A 25253-nucleotide genomic window follows, 5' to 3' on the forward strand; every position below is an offset into this window, starting at 1 on the left:
ATGACCATTTTGGTTCTTCCTTTCAGGTGATTCCAGCAATGGGGAAAACATCCTTCAGAATTATTTTCTTACCTACTGAAGAAGGAAGCATTGAAAGTTCTTTATTTATTAATACCTCCTCATATGGAATCCTTCACTATCATGTAAGTAACTTTTCCCTCTGGTCCCTTGATTTGTCGATTTAATAGAGGGGTTTGGATATTTTATAAAAGACTTTTGGAAATGCTGCCCCCTGGTTTATGTCATTAGAATATAAGATTGTTAGTGATAGTGTTTGTTAGTGATAAACTCGCCAGCTTTCCCCCCTTCTTCTGCCTCCCATGCCATACACAGTTGGCTGTCTTCTGCTCAGAGCACAGAACTGTGACTCTCACTATGGATCTTTGAAGGGCATTAGAACAAAACAAAGAAGCCTACCATATTATGTTTCTATTATAAAAGAGAACGGGCTTTCAGAACTCTCTGCCCTGACCTCATGAACAGGCCAGGGGGAGGAGGTATAAAAGCAGTTCCTAGTGATTTTTGCCCCCTTCCCTCCTGGGCTTGGGAATATTTTTGATCAGGGGACATGGATTGCATGCTTGGCAGCCAGTTCTCAAGGAGCTCACTATTCATATCAAGGCACCAGGGATGGAGTGTGAAGAATCTTTTTGTTGTTCACAAAAAGTAGTTAGGAATTCTTAAGTGGTATCTGTGACATCTTAAATAGGATGTGGCATCAAGCCAAGATCTATCATTTCTGTGGTTATTTCTTACTGGTTTCCATTAACCACTTGGTCCCTTATGGGGGAAAGTTGTTTATATCTGAAAAGATTAGCAATAGTGAGGAATATTCAACTTAAATATAGCAGCTTTTGTTGCTTTCTTTTGTAGACAAAGATATATAATAATTGGATTAATAGAATCTTAAAGGCCAAGGTGGTGAATACAGATTCCTTTGGAAAGGTGTTTTAACATTATGAGAAATATGTTTCAAAATGAATCGGGGAATGATTAACTTTTTTTTCTTTTTCCTGAAGGTATCTGGAATTGGCACTCGAAGAATCTCTACCGAAGGGTCTGCAAAGCAGTTACCAAATGCTTATTTTCTGCTTCCACAGGTCCAGAGCATTCAGCTTTCACAAACGCAGGTAATTTTAATAGATTTATTTTGAATTCTGATAAACACCAAACTTTGTAGTCCTCTAAATTTATCTTTTGCAGCCTTTTTTATATAGGATTATTAGAGATGTTAAGCTCATTAGCTTTCTGCCTTTAGAAAAAAATCCTGATATATAGAGAAATTAAAAATATATATGTAAAGTGTCAGTGGAATCCATGTACTTCTTCTGAAAGGCTGTATAGTCTATGGTGTTGCTTTCTCATATTTAGCTTAATCTCATATTTGATCATTTGAAAACTTTCCAGTTTTTCATTATTATTACCATTAGGCCATGTACATGTTTTATAAGTTTCTTTATTTCCTTTTTGGATTACCTATTTCCTTGGGGTATATTTTGTAAAGGGAGATTCTGTAGTTAAAGAGTATGAACCATTTTATAGAGCTTGTTAAATCTTACTAGGTTGCTTCTCGGGAAGACAGAACCTCTGTGGTCACCAGTAATGATATTTTCTCAGAAATGCCTTACTATCTTCTCCTCTCTCAGCTTCCAATCTTTCCTGAGTGTGGCTTAGTGGAAAGAAATGTTTTTGATATTTTAGAATGTGTATCCAGTCAGCCCGTGAACAGTGCAGGGATTGTGGGTGCCCACCCCCTCCGCAGTTCAAAATCTGTGTGTAACTTTTGACTCCCCGGAAACTTAACCAGAAGGCCTACAGATAATGTAAAAAGTTGATTAACATGTATTTTGTGTTGTAGGTATTACATACTGTATTCTTACAATAAAGTAAGCTAGAGAAAAGGTTATTAAGAAAATCATAAAGAAGAGAAAGTCTGTTTACAGTACTGTACTCTATTTATCGAAAAAAAAATGGCCTGTAAGTGGACCTCTGTAGTTCAGCCTGTGTTGTTCCAGGGTCAAGTGTAATATCTTAATGTTCTTTCAATATGCATTTCATTAATAGCATATAGGTTTGATCATTTTTCCCTTTTGACTTATTTCCTGGTGACTATGGATAATGTTTGAAATTGAGAAAACTCTTGAACCAATGTATGATGAACTTTGCCACCTTACCTACCTACCCTTTACTTTCTGATTAGTGAATAAAGAACATTGCTTAGATCTTTGTGTGGGTCGCAGCAGTACCTGAGGCTCTCCCTCATTCAACAGTCTTATTGAACCAGTGCTATGGGCACACAGTTTCCATGTTCCTGGAGCTTACATCCCAGTGGGAAGACAAGACAAGCAAAACTAATTTACCTGTAATGTAATGTCTGAGAGATTTGTCATCATTTAGATAATTCTTGGGAGTTTTTGGTATTACTTTTATTTTTATAAAATTGAATAACCCCTCCTCCCAGGATTTTAAGGACGATTTCTTAAGGTTTGTGAATTTGGATTTGGTTTAAATCCTAAGACCAGCGGGGATGTATTGAAAGGCTTTAAGCATAAGAATGACGTGATCTGATTGCATTTTTGTAAGGGGTGAAAAGGACTGGAGTCAGTATAACTTACATATGCTGATAGCATGGGTTTTTTCTGCTGCACATTTTTAGTCTTATCTCGGGGCTGTCCTTCAGCAAAGGGGGTGGCTGAGAATGGCCAGGTTTCGCTGGTTACTGAGACTGGAAGCTTTGAATGCCAGATGCCATATTCGTGGTGATAAAAGTATTGAAACAGAGACAGGTGTTCAGATATCCTAGTTAAGAGAGGTTAATTTAAGGATACAGGGAATTAAGAGAGAGGGGCAATGACCATGCTGTCCTCCCTATGAGGCCTGCAGGGGATCTTGCTATGAAGAGAACTTGCATGTAACAGGCTGTACCTGCAGCTCTTGTCTGCTGTCCTTGACGACACCCGCTACCCTTTCCTGCAGCGAGGCTGTCATCATCTCTTCCAGGCCACTCAAGTAGCCCCGAACAGACCGGCCAGCATCTACTCTGGCTCTTTCAGAAGTCTCTGTCCCCCAAATGCAAGTTGGACCACACTTGGTGGTAATATGAAATGAAATACATTTGAAATACATTTCAGATAAATGGAATACATTTCAGAATTTGTAGCTAAAATTCAAATTTGGGTGCTGATCTTTTGTTAGAAACCAGTATTTTGGGACGCCTAGGTGGCTCAGTGGTTGAGCGTCTGCCTTCGGCTCAGGATATGTCCCAGGATCTAGTTTTGAGTCCCACACTGGGCTCCCTACATGGAACCTGCTTCTCCCTCTGCCTGTGTCTCTGCCTCTCTCTCTCTCTGTGTGTGTGTCTCCCATGAATAAATAAATAAATCTTTAAAAAAACAACAGTATTTTGAAGATCTCACAATCAAAGAATATCTCTCAAAAGGCAGTTATTTTAGTCTTCCATTTTGTACTGTGATTCAGAAAAAAGGACATTTTAAAGTATTTTTCAAGGCTTACTATACCTAAAAACCTGCAACATTAGACTAAAGAAATCATTATGGTATTCCTCAGAAAAAATTCTGACTATAATATTTCTGCATTGAAACCACATACATATATATGTGTTTGTGTTGTGTTTTTAGTGACGATAAAATTGTCAGCTCTCCTTCCTCAGAACTATCTTCATTTTGATATTCTGTCTTAAGTTTTCTTCTTTCTGATTTTTGTTTAAGAGGATTTGGAAGTATCACCTCTAGCTCAGTTTAGAGCTGGAAGGTAGATCTCTTAAAACACAAAAGAGTAAGAAGGTGTGGGTGGAAATTAAGATGTCCTCAACTTTGCTTTCACTTACCTCCTTAGCTCCACATGAAGAAAAATAAATTTGTTGTGTTTAGGACTAAAGTTTGAAGTTGAGAGAAGAAATACAGTTGCTTTATGTGAGTCCATGGAGTCATAAGAAAACGGAGACTAAGGTGATAATAACCATTTAAAAACATTTTCACTCAAACAATAATAGGGCCAAATACTTTTTAGATTTTTTTGTGTGAGTAAAATAGATAGCCTGCTTTTACGTTTGGGTTTATGTTACATATGGGCCTAAATAGAGTTGTATTTTAGTATATTTAACTGAGTATTAAGAAAAACTACCTGGCTTAAACATAGGCAACAGGAGAAAAGGACATGCACCCAAGGATTCCTGAATATAAAGTGTCTAAAAGGTGTAGATGCTGCTTGATTCTTCCAAGCTAGAAATGTTGACCAGAGAAAGAAAAACAGCAGGAGTATTTTGTAAAGCCATGAGGGTGGATCAGCAAATGTGCTTCAGGTGCTGCATTGAGGAGACGTTAATCAAATGGGATTTTTAACTTGGCCATAAGCTACCATTTCAAAACTTGAAAGAAATTTGAGTTGTTGGAATGATCGTGGAGGATATCAGATATTTTGCTGCTGTAAACCCAACAAAATTCCATCATGAGAAATTAAATCAGAAACAAGAGACAGATGTGTATCTTTGTACAGTGTTGTGACATATATGACCTGAAACACTTGATGCAGTTGCCTGCACTGTAACTCAAATTTGTAAAGAAACAAAATTAGGTTTTGGTCATGTACCAGGATGCTAGAGAGCTTGAGAAGCTAAATACGAATAGCGAAAGCTGTTTATGCCTGCCCCTCACTTAGAACATCAGCTCTGCAGGTCAGGGATCTTTATTTTGTTCACTGATGGACACATTGTAGGTGTAGGGCACATGCAGGCATGAAGGCATGAAAGTTATGCTTAAGCATCCAGGGATAAACAGGAAAATTCTTAGCACATAAGATTATACAGAGCAAAAATATACATAGTTTCAAGGAGGCTTTAGAGAGATTGTTAGAAAAATATAAGTAGGTCATTAAGGGAGAGCTAGGGTGACACAGGGAGCATTTCCCACACCTTCAGGTTAAGTTGCATGAGTATAAATGGTTTCTCCCTCCATGCTGTACATTACATCTCCAGGAATTATTTCTTTTATAACTGGAAGTTTGTACCTTTTGACCACTTTCACCCATTCTCCTCCCCCTACACCACCCACCTCTGGCAGTCATGAATCTGTTCTGAGTTCAGTTGTGTGTGTATATGTGTATGTGTTTTTTTCCCTAGAATCCACATTTAAGTGAGATCATATTGCATTTGGTTTTCTCTGTCTCATTTCACTTAGTATAACGAACGCCCTTCAAGTCCATCCATGTGACACAAATGGCAGGATTTCCTTCTTTTTTAGGAGTGAATAATATTCTGTTGTATGTACATACCACATTTTCTTATCCATTCATCCCTTGATGGACACTTAGGTTATTTCCCTGTCTTGGCTATTGTAAAAAGATGCTAGAAGTGCCTGGATGGCTCAGTCGGTTAATCTTCAAACTCTTGATTTCAGCTCAGGTCATGATCTCAGGGTCGTGAGTCCAAGCCCTGTGTTGGGCCCCATGCTTGGTGTGGAGCCTACTTAAAATGAAAATGCTACAGTGAACATGAAAGTGCAGATATTTTTCCAAGTTAGTGTTTTCATTTCCTTTGGATAAATACTCAGAAGTGGAATTGCTGGATCATATGGTAGTTCTATTTTTAATACTTTGAGGAATGGTTGTATTGTTTCCATTGTGGCTGCACCAATTTACATTCCCACCAACAGTGCACTAGAATTCCCTTTCCTTCACATTCTTATAGACTTGTTATATGTATATATATGAAAAAGTGAATGTTGATGGAAGACCAGGGAGCTCTTTCCACTGGGGATCAGCTAGCTATACTGAGTTTTTCAGATAGAGGGGATTGTCACTGCTCTTCCCTCACACTTTCTTAAAATTGCTTCCTGAGGTAGCAACTGGAAATTTTTTGGAATCAGAACACCTTAGCTCATGTATCCTTGCTACTTAATACAGATTACCTCATGTGAATATACTGTGATAGCAGTTGGTGTTACTCTCCATGCCCAGCATGGAGCATGCATACATACATACATATATACATACATACATACATACATACATATTCAGATAGCTATGACAAAAGTCAAGTTTAAGCAATGCTTAAAAATTATGGATTTATTTTATGGATACAAACTGGAGGAAAAATTAATTACTATATGTTTCCAAGCCTAGGAATCTTTCCGCTGAGCCACACTGCTTGTTGGAAGCATTAAATGAGCATCTGTAAAGCACCTAGTACAGAGCTTAATCCCTAATCAGAGTATAACTTTATTAAAGTACTCCAAAAAGGGCATTATTTGATATTTTATCCTCCTTTTCTAGAAGAGCATGTATTATATAAGAGCATGTATTTATTTTATTTGATATTTTCTTTACTAGTAGGGGAAAAAAGTGTTTGTAATGTCACATAGATCATGATTGCTGCTCCCCCCCCCTTTTTAAAGATTTATTTTATTTTTATTTTATTTTTATTTTTTAAAGATATATTTATTTATTTATGATAGACATAGAGAGGCAGAGACACAGGCAGAGGGAAAAACAGGCTCCATGCCGGGAGCCTGACGTGGGACTTGATCCCGGGTGTCCAGGATCGCGCCCTGGGCCAAAGGCAGGCACTACACCGCTGAGCCACCCAAGGATCCCCAGATTTATTTATTTTAGAGACAGTGAGAGAGTGCAATAGGGAGAGGGAGAGGGAGAGAGAAGCACAAGCAGACTCCACGCTGTGCATGGAGCGCAGTGTGGCGCTCCATCTTATGGCCCTGGGATTTTGACCTGAGCCAAAAACGGAGAGTTGATCACTTAACTGACTATACCACCCAGGCGCCTCTGCTTGTGCCCTTTTAATATGAATATCCTAAGTTTAAGATACCAGTTTGTTTCTTAGAATAACAAAAACAACGTGTCTATCTCATGACATAAACTAGGGTGCCAGTGAACAATTGTTATCACATTTTTTTTTGCAGCATGAGCTCATTTTGATCCTTTTTATTTGGTCTTTTACCCATTGGTGTCTGACGTTTGCTTCTTTCCTGCTCAGTTGAATCAGATAAAGTGGTTCAGTCTCGGGATCCCTGGGTGGCGCAGCGGTTTAGCGCCTGCCTTTGGACCAGGGCGCGATCCTGGAGACCCAGGATCGAATCCCACGTCAGGCTCCCGGCATGGAGCCTGCTTCTCCCTCTGCCTATGTCTCTGCCTCTCTCTCTCTCTCTCTCTGTGTGACTATCATAAATTTAAAAAAAAAAAAAAAAAAAAAGTGGTTCAGTCTCTTTTGCTGGAAACAGAAGTGTATGTGTGTGGTTCGTCTTCTCTCTAGATTCTTGCTGGCCCAGTGTGTTGTAGTGGCCGCTGAGTTTGGTGGGGAGGAGGATATACACTTGACATGTGGGTCTGCTCTTAGGAAGAAAGTAGGGGAGCAAGAGAACTTAAGATTGCTTTTTACTTTTTAAACCTTTTCATTTGGCCCTTCTTTTTCATTTGATGGAAATGAAGTGAGGGTTCCTAGCAGATGAGAAGTCACTGTTACAGTGGGTCCAAGTGAGAGTTTTAGGTTAGTCTGCTTTTGCTGTGCTCTTGTCATTATTTGTCCCTTGTCTTATCCTAGTCATTCTCTGCTCCAGTCCATGCATTACACTGCTGCTCTGATGTCCTCCAAAACAGTGCCATTCACTGCTTCCCTGGTGTCTGTCCTCATGGGGTCCTGTAGCGTGGTGTGTGAGGCCCTCGGCACCTGCTGCAGCTTCCTCTCCAGGCTCCGATGTCCCACCCTTCTCTTCTCTGCTCTGGTTACTCACTGTCAGAACATGCCGCATATCTCTTTTTACATGCCTTACCTTCATAAACTTTCACCCCATTCTAACTTGAATGATTCTTCTCATTCCATCCTTGGAGATCTGGTTGGGGTATCACCTCCTCGCAGCCTCCCCAGGGTCCTAGGCAAGACTGTGTTCCAGGTCCCCTGGCACTTGGTTCAGGCCCCTGCTTGAACATTTGGGGTCCTGTGTCATCTCCCTCTCTTGTTCTTCCACAAGGCCATCTAGGATAGGACCTGTTTCCTTTTCATTTTTATAATCTCAACATCAGTTTAGTGTATAGTACACTGAGGGCCTCCAGAGTTTTTAATAGCTACGTGAGTCAGTGGGCATCTGAGCTGAGGTCCCCAAATAGCATATCTACCTGTCTTTCCATGTAAGATTTGTATGACTTCACCTTTTCACCGCATCAGCCACTTTGACCTTCACCAGATTTACTACCAGGGCAGGTGGTAATATTCTTATTTTAGAAACTGTGGAGTAGACTCAGAGTTTAAGTGACTTGGTGGTAGCTGAGAGCAGAGCTGGAATTGGTAGTGCCAGCTTAATCTGCTGCCGGATTTTCCCCATATCTAGTAAGTGTTGTGATGACTTTCATATCTGTTGACTTAGCAATTCATTGTCCACAAAAGACAAATCGCAAATAAAATGGGATTTTTTTGCCGCATTTTTATAATGGCAGTAAAATAGGAACAGCTTTTAAAGGCTCAGCAGTATAGAGGATCCCTGGGTGGCTCAGTGGTTTAGTGCGTGCCTTTGGCCCAGGGCATGATCCTGGAGTCCTGGGATCGAGTCCCACATCGGGCTCTCTGCATGGAGCCTGCTTCTCCCTCTGCCTGTGTCTCTGTCTTTGTCTCTCTCTCTCTGTCTCATGAATAAATAAATAAAATCTGTTTTAAAAAAAATAAAGGCTCAACAGTAGAAAAAGGATTTGATAAATTTGATTACATCAATAGGTCAGACTATTAAGTAGGTCTTCCAAGTTATGATTATGATCCTTAATCTGACAAGTGAATAGTAGAATAGAAGCTAGACTATATTTGGTAATTGTAACTGCCAATATATGGTGGGATAGAATACATAAATATAGCTGTGTTAGGTTTATGAAAAAGTGAGAGTTTTTATTTTTTAATGTTTTTTACAGCACTGTTTTGATTCCAAACCATTGAGATTTGAGGAGTGTTTTAGTGGTTTATTTTGGCATAATTCAAACAATATTTGAAATTGGCATTGTCTCAGAATCTGGCATATATATAGGCTCACTGTCGCAATAAGCTCTTGGAGATTTACAAGAACTTAAGTTACTGTCATTAGAATCATTGTAAAATAATGTTTATTTTTTTAAAAAGACTTGTTTTATTTGAGAGAGAGAAAGCACAAGCAGGGGGAGCAGAGAGAGGGAGGGAGAAACACACTCCTCGCTGAGCGGGGAGCCTGATGCAGAGCTCCATCATGGGACCCTGAGATCATGACCTGAGGTGAAGACAGATGCTTAGCTGACTGAACCATGCAGGCACCCCTATAAAATAATGTTTACTGTTAAAAATAAAATGATAAGGCAATATGGAAAACCCAGAGAAGTTTTAAAATGTGAGGAAAGCCCATGACACACAGCCTCACCAAGTAAAGGGGTGTGTGTTTGTGTGTGTGTGTGTTCTAACATAGGATCATATTATCAAATTATCTAAAAGTGAGATTGTGGTTATAAACAATTATAATGTAATCATAAGCTAGCATGGGTAACCAGAGAAGTAAAAGATTAGTAGTAAGCCCCAAGACCCTGGTCACACTTGGCAAAGATAACTGGGATTAATGTTTTATCATCTGCTTTCAGTGTATTTCCTGAGTATGCATGTATGTGATGAGGGGTTTCCCTTCCCCACCACAGTATAGTGTTGCTGGCTTGTGGAAAGGAGAGATTCTTTCTGGGTGTGCTGTGTGGTATCTAATGCATTTCAGACCAGGAGTTCCTAACCTTTTCAGATTGGCACAGCCTTTGCTTTTGGAGTGGCGATATCGGGCCCTTGTGCCTGCCTGTCCAGGACAGGTGTTGGGCAGGGGCTGCATGGAGTCCAATGCCTGCCAGGCTGGGGGGAAGGTGTCCCAAGTTGCTTTCTTGCTTTTTGTCTCCTGAGGTGCTGATCCTTGTCAATTAAGTGTGGTGATCTGCAAGGGAAGCTGTAAAATCAGTATAGGGAGGGGACCTCGGAAAGTTTTTTCAATCACAGTTCAACGGAAGAGAAAGGGGCACATTTCTCACTAATAAATTGTAAGAGTCTGGTCTAGGATTTGGAGATGAAACATAGAGAACAGGAAAAGGTTCTTAAACCTCTGAGGCTGTCCTATTTTCTGGATGGGCTTCCATAATTAGTTAAATGAAAGAAACACTTTCTGAATGTGATAGCTGAGAATTCCTACAAATATATGTGTAATCAGTAATGTATTTAATATTATTTCTTTGCATGATGAAAGCTGTTTGATTTTCCTTTAACATAAAAATGATAGAGTATCAGAGTCTGGAAAGTACTACTATATGTTAGGTGAGTATATGCCAATACTTAATTTTTGTCTACCTACCTGAATATGGATTTTATTTTTTGAAATAAAATCTTTGTAAGTGCTGTGTGCATTCTTTAAATTAATAGTGGACATTAAGAAGGAAAAGAGACTACTAATATATCAATAATGAATACAGTGGTATGGAAAGTAGTATATATAAGAAGGAGAGTGTGGAACATTTGTATGAGTGGATATGGCTTTTAAAAATAGGGAAATTGGAAAACAAGGAAATTGCTTAATTTGTACATTTTTCTCTTTTTCATCTCATTCCAATGAAGATGATTCAAGGGGATGGGAACGTGGGAAGTGGAAAGTGGAAGGAAGAAAGCATGGGAAAGACTAGAGAGAAATGCCTAGATGTGTGGGGGTGGCTGTCTCTCTTCCTTCTGTTCTATAGGGCAGGGAGTCCCCTCCCCTCTGTCTTACCCTTGTTGCTTATCATCGAAATTCTCTGCTCTCTTGGCAAGAGAGAACAGTTCTTGGAGAGCTGTTTCCTGGTCTATCCTTTGACTCAGTGCTTCCTGTTTCTCTTCTGCCTCCAGGGAGAATTGACTAGCTCCTTAGGGAAAACCCTGAGAGACCCCTAGTGTAGCAAGTACAGTACTTAAAAGCTTTTGTTTTTAAGAGTGTCTTTTCCTTTGCCAAGATTATAAACTCTTTAAGGGCAGGAATCCTGTTTTAGCCAGTGTTTGTTTTCTTATCCAGCACGGTTTGGCCATATAACATGTGGTAAATAAATGCTTGAAAATTGAATAAATGATCTTAAAAAGGAAGAAACTATAATTTTAACATTTATGAACTTATGAGTTATGAATCGTTTTTGGCCTCTTTCAAACATTTATTATATTAGAATATTATAGAAACTTTTATTGGGGTATTTGAAGATGCCCAATAAATGACACCTGTATTCCTGGCCAAGTTCTGAACTAGTGGACATATAAGAATCAGGAGTCAGGGGGTGCGCCTGGGTGGTTCAGTCAGTTAAATGTCTGACTTTTGATATCAGCTCAAGGCTTAATCTCAGGGTTGTGAGTTCAAGCCTCAGTTTGGGCTCCATGCTGGGCGTGGAGCCTAGTTGGAAAGGAAAGGAAAGGAAAGGAAAGGAAGGGAAAGGGAAAGGGAAAGGGAAAAGGAAAAGGAAAAGGAAGAATCAGGAGTCCGGAAACCAAAATGCCACTGTCATATTGCTGATAAGCCACATGCTCACATATCAGTTGAGGTCAGAGAACCAGTTACTAACTCCCTGTCCCCTTGGGTAGATCATGAGGTGGCCCATCAGAAGGAGGTTTGAGTCTGAAGGACAGAGATACCCTTCTCTAGAGTAGAGAGAAAAGAAACCAGTTCCTCCGTGAGCCCCCTACCCTTCTTGGTGCTGTCTACCACACATCATCATGGTCTGTTGCCCACTGACAGGCAGTCCCATCTACCTCCAAGTGGAGAAGAAGACTGGGGGCAAAAGGACAGGTGAATTTAGGGAAAGAGAATCCTTTCCTAATAGCATTCCTCATTTTTTGTACCTGTGACTCATTGGGCTTGCCTGTGATCAAGAATGGGATCACCCGGGCAGCCCCGGTGGCTCAGCGGTTTAGTGCCGCCTGCAGCCCAGGGTGTGATCCTGGAGACCCGGGATCGAGTTCTACGTCGGACTTTCAGAATGGAGCCTGCTTCTCCCTCTGCCTGTGTCCCTGCCTCTCTCTCTCTCCTCTCTGTGTATTCTCATGAATAAATAAATAAAATCTTAAAAAAAAAAAAAAAAAAAGAATGGGATCACCCTTCCTCTGACAAGGAGATCAGCCGACTTCTGGCAACTGTGCCCCCACTTTCCTTAGTTTCTTCCTCTGTTCCTCCTCCCACTGGAACCAAACTCCCATTTTTTTGATCCTCCTCACACTGTTGGGGAGCATTGTTGAATTTGTCCCTAGAAAGCTCTGAGATAGATTAGAATAATTCATTAATAGTCTGTTCCAAAGCCACATTGCAGTCAAGGTTGAAAGTTCATGTCATCATCTGTTTCCTATTCTGAATTCTTTTCAAGTATGCTATCCAATACAGCTTATCAGTTTTTGCAGTGGGATCAAATAACAGAGTTAAGATACTCCAATAAAAAAAAAAAAAAATACCAGCCATGTTAAGTGTGCCCCATCATAGAGATGCATAGTATAGTGAATAAGAAGGTGACTTCTAAAACCAGACCACCTGGGTAAAAATCTCAGTCACCTCTGAGTGACCTTGGCCAGATTACCTAACCTCTTCATGTCTGTTTACCCATAAAATAAAATAACACTACTTTGTAAGATTGCTGTAGCTGTTGACTAAGTTCATGCTTGTGTACAACTAAAGTGCTTAGAACTAGTACCTGGCACCTAATTAAAATGCATTCATCACTTAAAAAAAAAAGTTTTGAACATAAACCTTCTGTGTGAAATTCTTGGAGAATTTTTAAATTTAGGGATTCAGTCCTCTGGCAAGATGTGAAAGTTCAAGGCCATAGTCCCATATCAAATTATCTTGGCTTGTGAGTTAACATTAAAACAATTTGAAGCCCTCCCCAATTTCTTATTTTTTTGGTCTTAGCCCGAGAAGTTGTCCATGCCTGAGTGAGCTGGGGAGCTAAGAGGCTGGCTCTCACTAGAGTGTGTGTGGCTTCCCCAAATTACATTGGCTTAATATTAAGTAACTTGGGGCACCTGACCGGCTCAGTTGGTCGAGCATGAGACTTTTGATCTTGGGATTGTGAGTTCGAGGCCCATGTTGGATATAGAGATTACTTAAAAATGAAAAAAAATATTTAAAAAAGTATCAAGTCTTTCTTGAGCTTTGCTTGAGTCTAGAATCTTAAGACATACAAGAATATCTGATAATCAACCTTACATCTACTGGATTTGGAAAATATGCCTCCCATCTCAGCCCTCAAGGGACTAATTCTAAGCAGAATTGTTTCCATACTTCATTTTTGCCAAAAAGAGGGATGGAGGATGCAGAGTATCACCTTGGTTTTGGCTTTAGTTTATGCCAGTTGTTTTGATTCCAAGACCTTTGCATTTAAAATCAATGGGAAGAGATCGCCTGTCCGGAGGCTGACTTGAGACCTCAGTGACTTGGTGAAGCACCACCTGCACTTACCGGCTCCTCTCAGGAAGTAGCCCGTGAGGCCCTGTAGTCTTCCCTCTGAGTTAGCAGAGTTAGTACTTCGTGGTGGTGGCAGCCCAGGCACAGATATGTCTTTGTTCTCCTTTCCTTCACGGAGCCTTTGTTTCTGGCATTCCTGTGCTGAATGATGTGGACATCCTGTTGGAGATGGAGCGGCTGCAGTGCCTGGGCAGGGGCATATGGGGATCTGTGCACACACTGGTTTCCATGGCCTCTTACAGTAGACTCACTGAGGCTTCTAGAACCTGCTTCTGAGAGAAGGCTTTTCCCTTTTAGTGTGCCCCCCCCCTTTTTTTTTAAAGATTTTATTTATTTATTCATGATAGACCTAGAGAGAGAGAGAGAGGCAGAGACACAGGAGAAGGGAAAGAAGCAGGCTCCATGCTGGGAGCCCAACGTGGGACTCCTGGATCGGCTGCCCGGGCCAAAGGCAGGCACTAAAACGATGAGCCACCCAGGGATTCCCCCCCCCCCCCCCCTTCAAGTGGAGGATTGTTCTTAGCAGATTCTTGGAGGGGAGCTGCTATTGACCTTTCAGGAGCTTATGGCCTGGTGGGGAGAGCACCTTGGCCGTGAGCCGCTCACGGTCTCCTCCGGGTTGTGAGTGTGCCCCCCTTTCTCTGCAGTCAAGGGCTATGCCTCCAGGATGTGCTTGTCTTTTCCTGTCCCCTCTTCCTCTTGGGAAGGCTCAGTTGAGTTTTTAGCTATTTAACCAGCTTTTTTTTTTTTTTTTTCGGTCTTTTTATTTCTCTAACATCTGTAAAGCTGCTACTTTTTTTTGGAATCAAGTCGTTCCTTTTTCTTTTTGATCTAGATTATATATATATATATATATATATATATATATATATATATTTTTTTTTTTTTTTCTCTCTCTCTCTCTCTCTCTCTCTCTCTCTCTCTCTCTAGATGTTCCTCTAGATATTTTCTGGTGAGTTCTCCTAAAGGGAGAGAGATAAAATCAATCAGTTATGGGTCTGCTGACAGCATCTGTTGTTCAAACAAATCTTCTCTTCCCTGGGTTGGAGAGTCTTCCACAGGAGATGCTCTCCTATCATGCCAACATCTAAATCAGGCCTGGGGTCAGTCTTTCTTGATTTTCTTGCCTGGTTCCCCTTTAATGGGTTTCCTCTTTTTACTGTGCCTTCTCTTAGACTGAGTCCTACTTCTGTAAACTTCTCAGACATGTTCTCCCAGGGCATGGGCATTAACTGTGTTTCTACCTAATACTTTCAGAGCATTCTGCTCTGACTTTCCTGTCCCCTGCCCCTGTGAACCTGTCCAGGTCTTCTCTCATAACTGGGTATAGCTGTCTCAGTCCTCAGTTGGCTCTTACTAGGGGTTCTGCACCTGGCTTTAGAAGTGTTTGCCTTCGTAACTCCTATTACCGAATCCTGGTTCCTTCCTGGGGAACAGTTCCCATCTGCTGTGGTCTTGCTTTTCTTCCATTTTTTAAAGCTCCAGTGAGCACAAAGATCTGTCTCCTTCATTTCAGTTTGCTACCAGGCTTTCTCCATCTCTGTGTCTGTTGGACCTTTGAGGTCTTGTTTTCTCATTCGAATTTTGTCTAGTTGTTCTCTAAGAGATTAGTCTTTCTCTCTTTTTTAAAAGATTTTATTTATTCATGAGAGACAGGGAGACATAGGCAGAGGGAGAAGCAGGCTCTCTGCAGGGAGCCCGCTAAGGAACTTGATCTCAGGATCCTGGGATCATGACCTGAGCCAAAGGCAGATGCTCAAACACTGAGCTACCCAGGTGCCCCCAGTTAGTCTTTCTCTCTCTTTTCTTTTTAATTTAAAAAAAAATTTTTAAGTCTTTCTCTTAAGGGGAACCCTGTCTTCCTCCTGCTTCATCAATCTGCCTTTTTTTGTTTTGTTTTCTCTTCATCTTGCTCTGATAGGAAAACTAAACCATGTTTCTCTAACCTTTTAGCACCCCTTTGATGTCCAGAGTGGACTGGATTGTTCCAAGGACAGACCTTCATGGTTGCCTTCTTTGTGCATGCAATAATTGTGTCACATTGCTTCTCGGACTCCACCCAAGATGAGAGCATATCTCTGTCTTCTACCCTTATTGCTTCTTTATTTATAAAATCTGCCATCCATCTGTGAATCTGTCTTTTTGGATCTTGAGCATCTAAAGCAGCAGTTGGCACTTAAGGGATTAATAAATCTAGAGCCAGTGAGTTGGGGAGGAACTTTTGAGTCTATGGGCCAGCCCACGTGAAGTGAAGCTAGACCCTTTCATAGTTCCAACTCTTAGCCATGAAGATAATGTATGAAAAAGGAACAGAATTCGGAGCAACTTGTCTGTACTGTCTGCCTGGAGGTGGACCCAACAGTCTGTTCACAATCTGACTATAAAAGCAATTGGTGCACTGGAAGTTCTCTCTATTGTGGGGGGAGCTCTGACTGTGACATCTTCTGCTCTTTCTTTTTCCTTCTCTCCTTTCCTTTCTTTTCCTAGTGGTAAAGTATATCATAAACTCCCATTTTAAGTGTGAGTTGAGTGGCATGAAGTACATTCATCCTGTTGTGGAACTGTCACCACCGTCCATTCCAGAACTTTTTCATCTTCCCTAACTGAAACTCTTATACACACTATATAGCAGCTCCCCATTAATCTCTCCTCTCAGTCCCCCATGACCATTACTCTGCTTTCTGGCTCTATGAATTTGACTATTTTAGGCACCCTCACATAATTGGAATCACAGAATGTTTGCCCTTTTGTGTCTGGCTTATTCCACTCTGATACAGCTTTTCGGGGCTTCTCTGTGTTGTCGTATATGTGTCAGAACTTCCTTCTCCTTTAAGACCAAATAACACTTCATTGCATGGATACACCATGTTTTGTTTATTCATTCGTCCTTGGATGAATTTTGGCTTTTGGTTTCTGCTTTTGACTGCTGTACATAATGCTGCTATAAATTTGGGTGTACAAATATCTGTTCGAATCCCTCCTGTCACTTTTTCTTTTAAGATTTTATTTATTTATTCATGAGAGACAGAGAAAGAGACAGAGAAGAAGCAGGCTCCATGCAGGAAGCCTGATGTGGGACTCGATCCCGGGACTCCAGGATCACGCCCTGGGCCAAACAAAGGCAGGCTCCAAACCGCTGAGCCACCCAGGGATCCCCCCTCCTGTCACTTTGAAGTAGAGTTGGTAGATCATACAGTAATTCCATGTTTGATTTTTTTGAGGAACCACCATACTGTTTCCACCACATCATCCTTTCTTCTATAGCCATAGCTGATCTTTGCCATGGCTACACCTGTTTAGGTAAAAGCTATGCCCACATTGCTCAAGGTCAAGCTACAAAGGCCTGCATCACAAAGGCTGAACTTTTGTTGAGCCTGGACCCAGGGTCAAGGCCGGAGCTAGGCCTTCAGGACCCACTTGTCATTTGCTTAAGGCCAGCAGCATCCAATTGTATAAAAATAGCTGCTTTGCCTTTGGATCAAGCCACCATATGCTGCATGATTTACTAAGGTGAAAATCCCACAAGGCTCTCCTGAAACTGCCAGCCCAGTTTGTAACAGTTAAAAGCTAGCTCCCCAAGTGCAAAAGCCAGAGTGTTGCACAATACAGGCCACTGTCACTGGGTTCAACGAAAAGTCTCAGTATCTAAGTGTTAACTTGTTCTCCACATTGCTTTTTGTCTGTCTTTCAGGGTTTTTGGCACATTTCAGGAGGGTGGAAGGTTGTGGGCAATAAATGGCTCTTCTCTCCTCTTTTGGGTTCTGAACCCAAAGTGAAATAAGACGAAAAGAATTTGAAGTGTTTAAGAAAAAAACAAAAGAAAACAGCCCTCTTCTCTTAGAAACCAAAGGGGCATGGAAGAGGAGTTTCCCCTCTTAAAACTTTTGATGTGGGTTTTCCCAGAAGCATTTAAGTTATTTCTTGTGGAATTTTATTAATTTAATGCATTAATTGTGAATGAATAAGTAAAAACAATAACGCTCCCTTTTGAAGGTCTACTCTGCCTTGTGCTTGTCGTCTGTATCTCATTTAGGGCTCGTAACTGGCTGTGAACTCACTCACTGTCTTATTGAAGAGGAAACTGAGTCTTAGGCAGGGTGTGAGATGTCCCTAAGCTTTTGTGGCTGGAGTTTCATCTTGAATTTAGTTTATGGCAAAGCTTTTTCTAAAAAAGATGTGCATAAGAGAAAATGCAAAAATGTGTGTTTTTTAATCCCTCTTCCCTTAAAACAGAAAAACTAATTTCAGCCACTTCCTAGGATTTTACAAATATTTTAGTGAGGGGGGCCTGGCAATGTAGGTGAATTTTGTTTCCGTGGCTAAATATCTGAGGATTAGCACAGCAGTGGGGAGGGCTGAAGCACAGCCGCTGTTTAAGGGTGAAAGCAACCCTACAGTGCTGACTAATAACTCAGCTGAGTCCCTCTGTTGTGCAGGAAACACTAAATTAGGAGTTTGGTTATAGAGCATGGCCATTGTGTGGAAGGGACCCAAGAAAGTGTCTGTGTTATGCAAAATCACTTGCTGTGTAGATTCTGTTGTACGTAGCACTGTATATGTGGGCTACTGACTGGAATAGTCCCACGGCTTATACAGAATCTGGGTTCCTACTGATATACGTGCTGGCATAAGAAAATTGACCTGTGTAAGAACCTTTTAAAACTTAGCATTCAAAATTGTGGAGGAGGAGAAAAATAGGACCTAATATTGAGATTTATCTATAATTCTTTCATATTTCACAAGCTATGTTCCTTAAATACAAGGTTTCTGTGTGTGGTCATTACTGTGAACATCATAATTTCAAGGCTCTTGATCATTCTCTCTGGATTAATATATTATAGATTCTTATATACTTTTGTTAGGAGATTGGTTTATTCTTGTTAGTAAAAGTCATCTAAAGTGACAGGACTTGAAAGTCTTTCATTTTGTTTCCTCTTTACTTGTACATCATCACCTCAAATAACACTCTGCCCTGGCTTGGTGTGCAAAGACCAGCTTCTTAGCAGGTACAGAACTAGGTGATTTCTTCTCTTTTAGCTCCAGTTAACTAGACATATAGCATAAAACCAAGGGAATATAAGCCGTTACAAAAGGTTTGTTTGTTTTTTAAACACTTCCATTTCCTTGACTATGGCATTATCTCTTGGTATGGTTTTCTAATGCATGTTCCCCATGGTGAAGAACTTCCCAGCTTTTAAATTCAGGAGAAGTAGACTTGGTCTGTTCTGATTTACTTAGAAAAAAAGTACTGACTTGTGTTAAAAGATCTGCTTTTTTTTTTTTTTTCCTTATTTCTCCACTAGCTAAATTTAGGATCTTTGATAAGTCATTTAACCCCTCCAAACCACATTTCTCCCCATCTTCTACAAGGGAATAATACCATATACTTTATGTGGAAACTACCAAGAAATTATTTGATTTTTTACCTGTAAAATTTATGAACTAATTTGTTAAAGTGATTTGGGGGATTTGAAAAGTAGAGAAGTTGGTTTCTATTTTCCTTTTATAATCTGCCCAGGCACACTCCTGGATAAGGGGATGTCCCACGGTCACAACAAATGTGCTCAGCTGGGGCCCTTTCAGAGAGAATTTAATCCCAGTATGTGTGCAGTTGCCCCAGAGAGCTCATGTTTTGGTTATGGTTTACTTTCCTAAGTCAAGATTACAGTAGTTTTGTTTTTTTTTGATAAAGACATGAACGTTTAAATTGCTCTTTGAGAAAAATTGGCCCGCTTCAGGGACACTTTGGAGGTGCTGGAACTCCCCCTTGTGGGACTCTGAAGTGTTCTACAACAAATGAAACAATATAATTTATTTTTGTTACACTTCCAGCTAAGAGAGGAATCTTACTTAAAATGGTAAATTATAGAGTCATCGATCCAGAAACTTACCAAGAATGACAACCTACTGGGCTTTATAGTACATCAGGTGACTGTGCAAATTGGATTGTTTAATTGTTTTCAAAAATTATAGTTTTGAAGTTATAACATTTCAACATTTGAAGAAATATTTTAGGTAAGAGAATTACCTTGTGTGGTTAAGGCCTACAGTTAAATTGCTATAATTTTTCAAAAAATATAAATACATATGTTGAAAACGTGTTGATAGGTGGTTTTCTTTAAACTTTTTTTTTTTAAGTTTAGGTCAGAAGTACATGTCAAGTACAAGATTTTGGTATATTCTTTTACTTTATAGCCATTGTTTATTATTTTTAGTTTCTTGTCCATTTCAAGCTTGCCTTTTTATTTATTTTTAAGATTTTATTTATTTATTTATGAGAGACACAGAGAGAGAGGCAGAGACATAGGCCGAGGGAGAAGCAGGCTCCCCACAAGGAACCCGATGTGGGGCTTGATCCTGGATCCTGGGATCATGCCCTGAGCCGAAGGCAGATGCTCAACTGCTGAGCCACCCAGGCATCCCTCAAGCTTGCTTTTTTCAAGCAAGCTGTCTATTGCTGTGTGCCCACTTCTTGTCATTCACTAATTGCATATTGAATTAGGTGGTAGGCATTGTGATAAAAGCATCAAACAAGGTGGTTACAATCTTCTGGCGAAGACAGACCTTGAGCCAGGAGTGTTATTATACCGAGGAGTGTTAAGGAAGGTCAGGGAAAAGGTGCTGTGGGTGTAAGTAGTGGACAGTTACCCTAGCTGTGGTGTCAGGGAAAGCCTTGGTGAAGGGGATGTTTAATCTGGATGTGAAGGTTTAGCTAGGTAGAGGAAGGATGGATTTCGGGTTGTGAGTTCACAGCAAAAGAGTAAGTTCGGAGGTTGAAGGCAAAACAGAGCAGAAAGTAGGCCAGTGAGGCTGGAGGATAAATAAGGAGGTGGAGACTAGGCAGGTGCCTGAGTTTTGAAGCTACAGTAAAGGAGTTGGTTTTTGAAGAGTTTCTAAGCAACTAGTGGCATTGCCTGATTTGCGTATTTGTAAACTCACTCTTGTTGCAGTGTGGAGACTGGAATGGAGAGGGCATAGGTAGACACAGGGAGACTAGCCTACCTGTCCCCTTCCTCCGTCTCCTACCTTCAACAAGGGCAAGCATCCCTAAACTTTTTCTGTAAAGGCCTTGAGAGTAAATTTTGGCTTTGCAGGCCATGCACTCTCTGCTGCAAGTACTCATCCCGGCAGTTAGAGCATGAAAGCAGTCATAGACAGTACACAAAGGAATGAACATGGCAGGGTCCCAATAAAACTTTATTTACAAACACAAGCAGTTAGCTAGATTTGCCCTTGGGCATAGTTTGCTGACTCCTGATCTCCAGGGTATTAGGAATGAAGAGAAGTGCATGGATTTAAGGGCCACTAAGGTGGGATTAGTATAATTTGGTTATGGGTTTGTTTGAGAAGGGTGAGGAGGTGGAGTGAAGTTGGTATGCAGGCCTCAGCCATAAATAACTATATCAGTGATGGTGCCAGGGCAACATGCACAGCAAAGGTAGCTATCTTGACAAGTGTGAGCATTCAAGAGGATGCCTGGCCATCGGCTGGACATGGGTGGGTGTAGAGGTCTGAGCTGGAGAAAGTAGTGCAGGCAGTGTCAGTGTGTCACAGAGCTTCCGTAGAGAGAGAGTGAAGAGGGCAAAAGACAGAATCCAGAGTAACTAACATCTTGAGAGGACAGTGGGGAGAGCCACAAAGGAGGAACCAACGAGGAAGGAGAAAGAACCAAGAGAAGCATATGTGGATAGTGGCAGCGTTAAATTGGCAGAAGAGTTGGGCAAAATGAAAAGTGTCTATTGGACTTGGATATGAGGAGGTCATTTATAACTTGGGTTAAAGCAATTTCAGAGAGTAGTAGGCTTTTTCTTGTTACGACTTTGATGGTGGAACTTGTTTACAGAAAGACAAATTCAGAAATCTAGTTCTTCCTTAAGATTTTACCTTTAGGGTTGCCTGGGTGGCCTAGTGGTTGAGCATCTGCCTTTGACTCAGGTCATGATCCCAAGATCCTGGGATCGAGTCCCACATTGAGCTCCCTGCACGGAGCCTGCTTCTGCCTCTGCTTATGTCTCTGCCTCTCTCTGTGTGTCTCTCATGAATAAATAAATAAAATATTTAAAAAATATATTTTACATTCAGTTTACAAATGGTATTAAGTCTAGCAGATAGTAGCAATAACTTTTTAAGAGAGCCTTTGGTTAATATTTGGTCCCATTTACAAGCTTCGTTAAGCTTAACTATCTTTACTGAATTTTAAAATGCTTTATATTACATTGTAGTTTTGGTACTTTAGTTGTTGAATGCAGTGGTTAAAAATGTTTTTTTTTTTTTTTTAAACATAATGTACTTAGGTAATTCTTAATAAATCTAACAAATTAAATACCATCATGTTGGTTCTACTTAATACTAAATCTTCCTGGAGTGAATAAATGCTTACCAACAATTAAGTCAGCCAAGGATTTGGGGAATGCCTTCTTACCTTACTGAGATTTCTTGGAGTCCTGACTATGGCTGCCAAGCCAAGTGCCTTTTTATTTTATAATCACTATGCCAGACACATCAAACTGAACGAAAAAGGAACTCTCCCAGCTTTGGTTGTTTGAATTTACATGCCTCACTTCCTGACTTCCCTGTACCTTCACTATCTATGCGCTGCCCCCCCACACACACACAAGCCCCCCACCCTCCTGTCCAAATGGCTGTATTCCTGGATTAGAATTTTCATTTCCTCCTCTTAAAGCTATGTCGGTTCTCATCTCATGTGGCTGTTAGGATCTTTGAACTTGACAAAATTCTGCATTCTTTTCATTTATTTTGGTCTCTTCCATCTGTAGCTCTTTCACATATTAAAAATGATTATGACAACCAGTGGCATTTTAGACTGTCTTACTGTTTTGTCACAGCTTCTAATGTCATTCTACTAATGGAAGGCAGACATAAAAACAAGTTAATTGGCTATTACTGGGTAAAGCTACTTTGAAATGAAGACTCCTATGTTGAAACAAAGTTCAAAAAGTATAAGAAACGCCAAACTACAGTATCCTGTGTATATTTAGAACATATTTATCTCCTTATTGCCATAATAGGAATTTTCATGTTGCCCAAGGGAGAGTTTATGATTTCCATTAGAATGTAAGCTCAGTGACACATTTTTTGTCTTATTCATGTTTATTTCCAGCTGCTAGAATAATATGCATTTAGCAGATAGTTCAATATTTATTAAATGAATAAATGAATGTCCTGAATAAATGATAGATTGTTCACTATGAATATGAGATTGAACTTTTTGCCTCTTGTAAGGTTTTTTTTCCCCTTTTTTTCCTTCTTTTAGGCAGAAACCACTAATACTAGCCTCTTGCAAGTACAACTGGAATGCAGTTTACGTAATAAAGTGTGTCAGCAGTTAAAGGTAAAATAAAAAATTCATTGTTTTTATCTTTCCTTTCCTACCTCTTGGCTTGGAAATAAAGAATAAGATGACACATTCTGTTTTCAGAAATATACATGCCCTTACCATAAGTGCTTTTCTTTTTTTAAATTTTGAAGTCACAAAGTTTGGATGATTTTTTTGTTGTTGTTTTTCCTGTTTTTCCATCCGTCTAATCTCAGAGTTGCTATATGGAATCTGATGATGTTTTACGGCTACAAATGAGCATAATTGTAACCATGGAAAACTCCTCAAAAGAATTTGAAGAAAACACACAAGATTTGTTAGATCATCTTTCTATTATTTATGTAGCTACAGATAAATCTGAGACCTCAGGTAAAGTGTAATCTTTTAAAATTTTTATTAAAATATGTTTTGATTAACATACATCATCATTCTCGTGGCATTTACATATTGATTGTATCATTGCAATGTAAGACAAAGAGCCTTTGATTTCATCATTAAGAGATTGAAACAGTAACTAGTTCTCAATTTGCAACTGCTAGTAAGGCTGTATTATTTTGGAGTAAATTAAGAGTGACTGCAAACCATTCTGAGTTCCCTTAGGATTAATTTTTCTTGGGATCCTGGAGAGAAACAAGTTAAATGGGCACAACAATCTAATATAAATATTCACAAAGTATTTTAAGTCTCATATCTCTTGTTCTATTGTTACTGGTTTGCAGAAGCTCAGTTAAATCATGCTGCTTTGTGTTTTTAATAGTTGATTGGGTGCCGGTTGTTCCTGGATGCCTGACAAGTTAGGATAGTGTGAACTCTAATGTCCATTTCTATGAATTTTGTCTTTGAAAATGTGTGTCCTATGTACCAGAAATTACCTAGTTCATCAATTTAAGTTTCTAAGAACTTTTGTAGGCAACACGTATTATATGGTCCATGACACTTATAACGTGGGGTTTGCTATTATCCATTGGTTAGCAAGACTGTTCTGGTATATATGTATATTTATATGTATGCGTATATATGTACACATATGTACATGCGAATGCACATATACACACTCATGTATATACATATACATATACACACACACACATCCTGTACATATTTGGAGAAAGATTTGGTAGCAAAACATAATTTCATTTGGCAGTCTTAACTTTTGGTCAGACATCATTTACTTTCCATTCCTTAGAATTGATTGTAGTAGTAATGGTTCAGCAGGAGAGCTGTCCTGTCCTTGGGTTCATAGTTTTGGTGATTCACAGAATGGCCAGGTAGACAACAATGTAGAGAAGACCTCTGTCCCACAGGGAGCTCTTTTGGTGAAGGTTAAAAGGAAGGCTATGTTTTAAGATCCCAGGGTTTTGTTTTTCCACAAATATAATCTAAATAAGGAAATGAGGGGTTGTCTAATCAACAGGAGGACACAGCTTTATTTAAAGCTGTCCAATTAGTTAGTTTCATCCAGAAGAGTTCATAGTATGACCCTAGACTCAGAATTTCTCCACTGGTGGTTCATCATCCTTGAGGGATCCTATATTGGAAGGTCAATCTTTTTGTATGGATCTTTTTTCTTGTGTCTTATAAGAATATCCAACAGAAAATAGCTCCCAGCTTCAATTGTAGTGTTGAAAATCAAGTCACATTTTGTATAGAAATATGTGATGTGGTATTTTAACTACTATATTAAGGTGTGAGAATGAGATGGTTCTTTGTTTTTAATCTCATTGCTCTGATTCTTTTGGACAGATGATTCGGCAGTAAATATGTATATATTACATTCAGGAAACAGCCTTATTTGGATACAGGTAATTGTAAATGCTTACATTAAATTTTAAACTGACAAGTATGTGTTTAATTACAGAACATGAGGATTTTTCAGGAACAGATACAAAACCACTGTCTCAATTCTCTTTTGCTTTAATTTACACTCCTTTTCCCTTGCTTGAACCCATATTAGGATGAAGGTTGCCAGCACCCCCTTCATACTGTTACAGACACATATGCTGGGCAGTTGCTTGTATGCCAGTCTGAGCTATTTAGTTCTTTTAACAGAGTCAAATTGGATAAATACCCCTCTGAAAATACTAATGTGGATTTTTTTTTTTTTTGGTAGGACGTACATCATTTCTCACAGAAAGATGCTCTGTCTCTGCAGTTTGAACCAGTACTCCTTCCTACTTCTACAACAAACTTTACAAAAATCGCCTCTTTCACTTGCAAAGGTACAGATTTTAAAAATATTGGAGACTGTCTATTTTCGTTATCTAGTTATGATAGCAATTCCTTCTGTGAAATGCCTTAGAACTGCAGAGTCAGCAAAGTTTTCAGAAAGTGAATGGGTTTGATTGTAGTACTGCAGCCTTAGTAGTTAACTACTAAGAGACAGAATGACAAAAAAAGAGATTGTTGATGCCACTTCTACCACACATAGGATTTTGCATTTAAAGCTTAAC

At 39.8% G+C, this 25253-nt stretch overlaps 2 protein-coding genes across 10 annotated transcripts in view; one reads left to right on the forward strand and one right to left on the reverse strand.

Moving 5' to 3' along the window:
• Positions 1–13689, reverse strand: part of LOC144282574 (uncharacterized) — a 33930-nt gene extending 20241 nt beyond the window's left edge. For 3 of the 6 annotated variants that reach the window (XR_013351072.1, XR_013351070.1, XM_077846440.1), the window contains exons 1-2: positions 13461–13689; positions 9754–9944 (exon numbers count right to left, since the gene is read on the reverse strand). Coding sequence is in view for 2 of the 6 variants with exons in the window: in XM_077846440.1 (XP_077702566.1) it covers positions 9754–9845 (92 nt within the window). In the remaining 4 variants the exon portion in view is untranslated. Of the gene's footprint in view, positions 1–9113; positions 9298–9753; positions 9957–13460 lie in introns of those variants that run through there. The other 3 variants (XR_013351073.1, XM_077846441.1, XR_013351071.1) reach the window with 3 other exon arrangements.
• Positions 1–25253, forward strand: part of TMEM131L (transmembrane 131 like) — a 162252-nt gene that overhangs the window by 88296 nt on the left and 48703 nt on the right. For 3 of the 4 annotated variants that reach the window (XM_077846435.1, XM_077846436.1, XM_077846437.1), the window contains 6 exons: positions 27–143; positions 1020–1130; positions 22741–22818; positions 23019–23172; positions 24547–24605; positions 24914–25022. In XM_077846435.1, coding sequence (XP_077702561.1) covers positions 27–143; positions 1020–1130; positions 22741–22818; positions 23019–23172; positions 24547–24605; positions 24914–25022 — 628 coding nt within the window. Of the gene's footprint in view, positions 1–26; positions 144–1019; positions 1131–19433; positions 19482–22740; positions 22819–23018; positions 23173–24546; positions 24606–24913; positions 25023–25253 lie in introns of those variants that run through there. The other variant, XM_077846438.1, reaches the window with a different exon arrangement.

Source organism: Canis aureus, chromosome 13 (assembly GCF_053574225.1).
Source record: "Canis aureus isolate CA01 chromosome 13, VMU_Caureus_v.1.0, whole genome shotgun sequence".
Taxonomy (NCBI): Eukaryota; Metazoa; Chordata; class Mammalia; order Carnivora; family Canidae; genus Canis; species Canis aureus.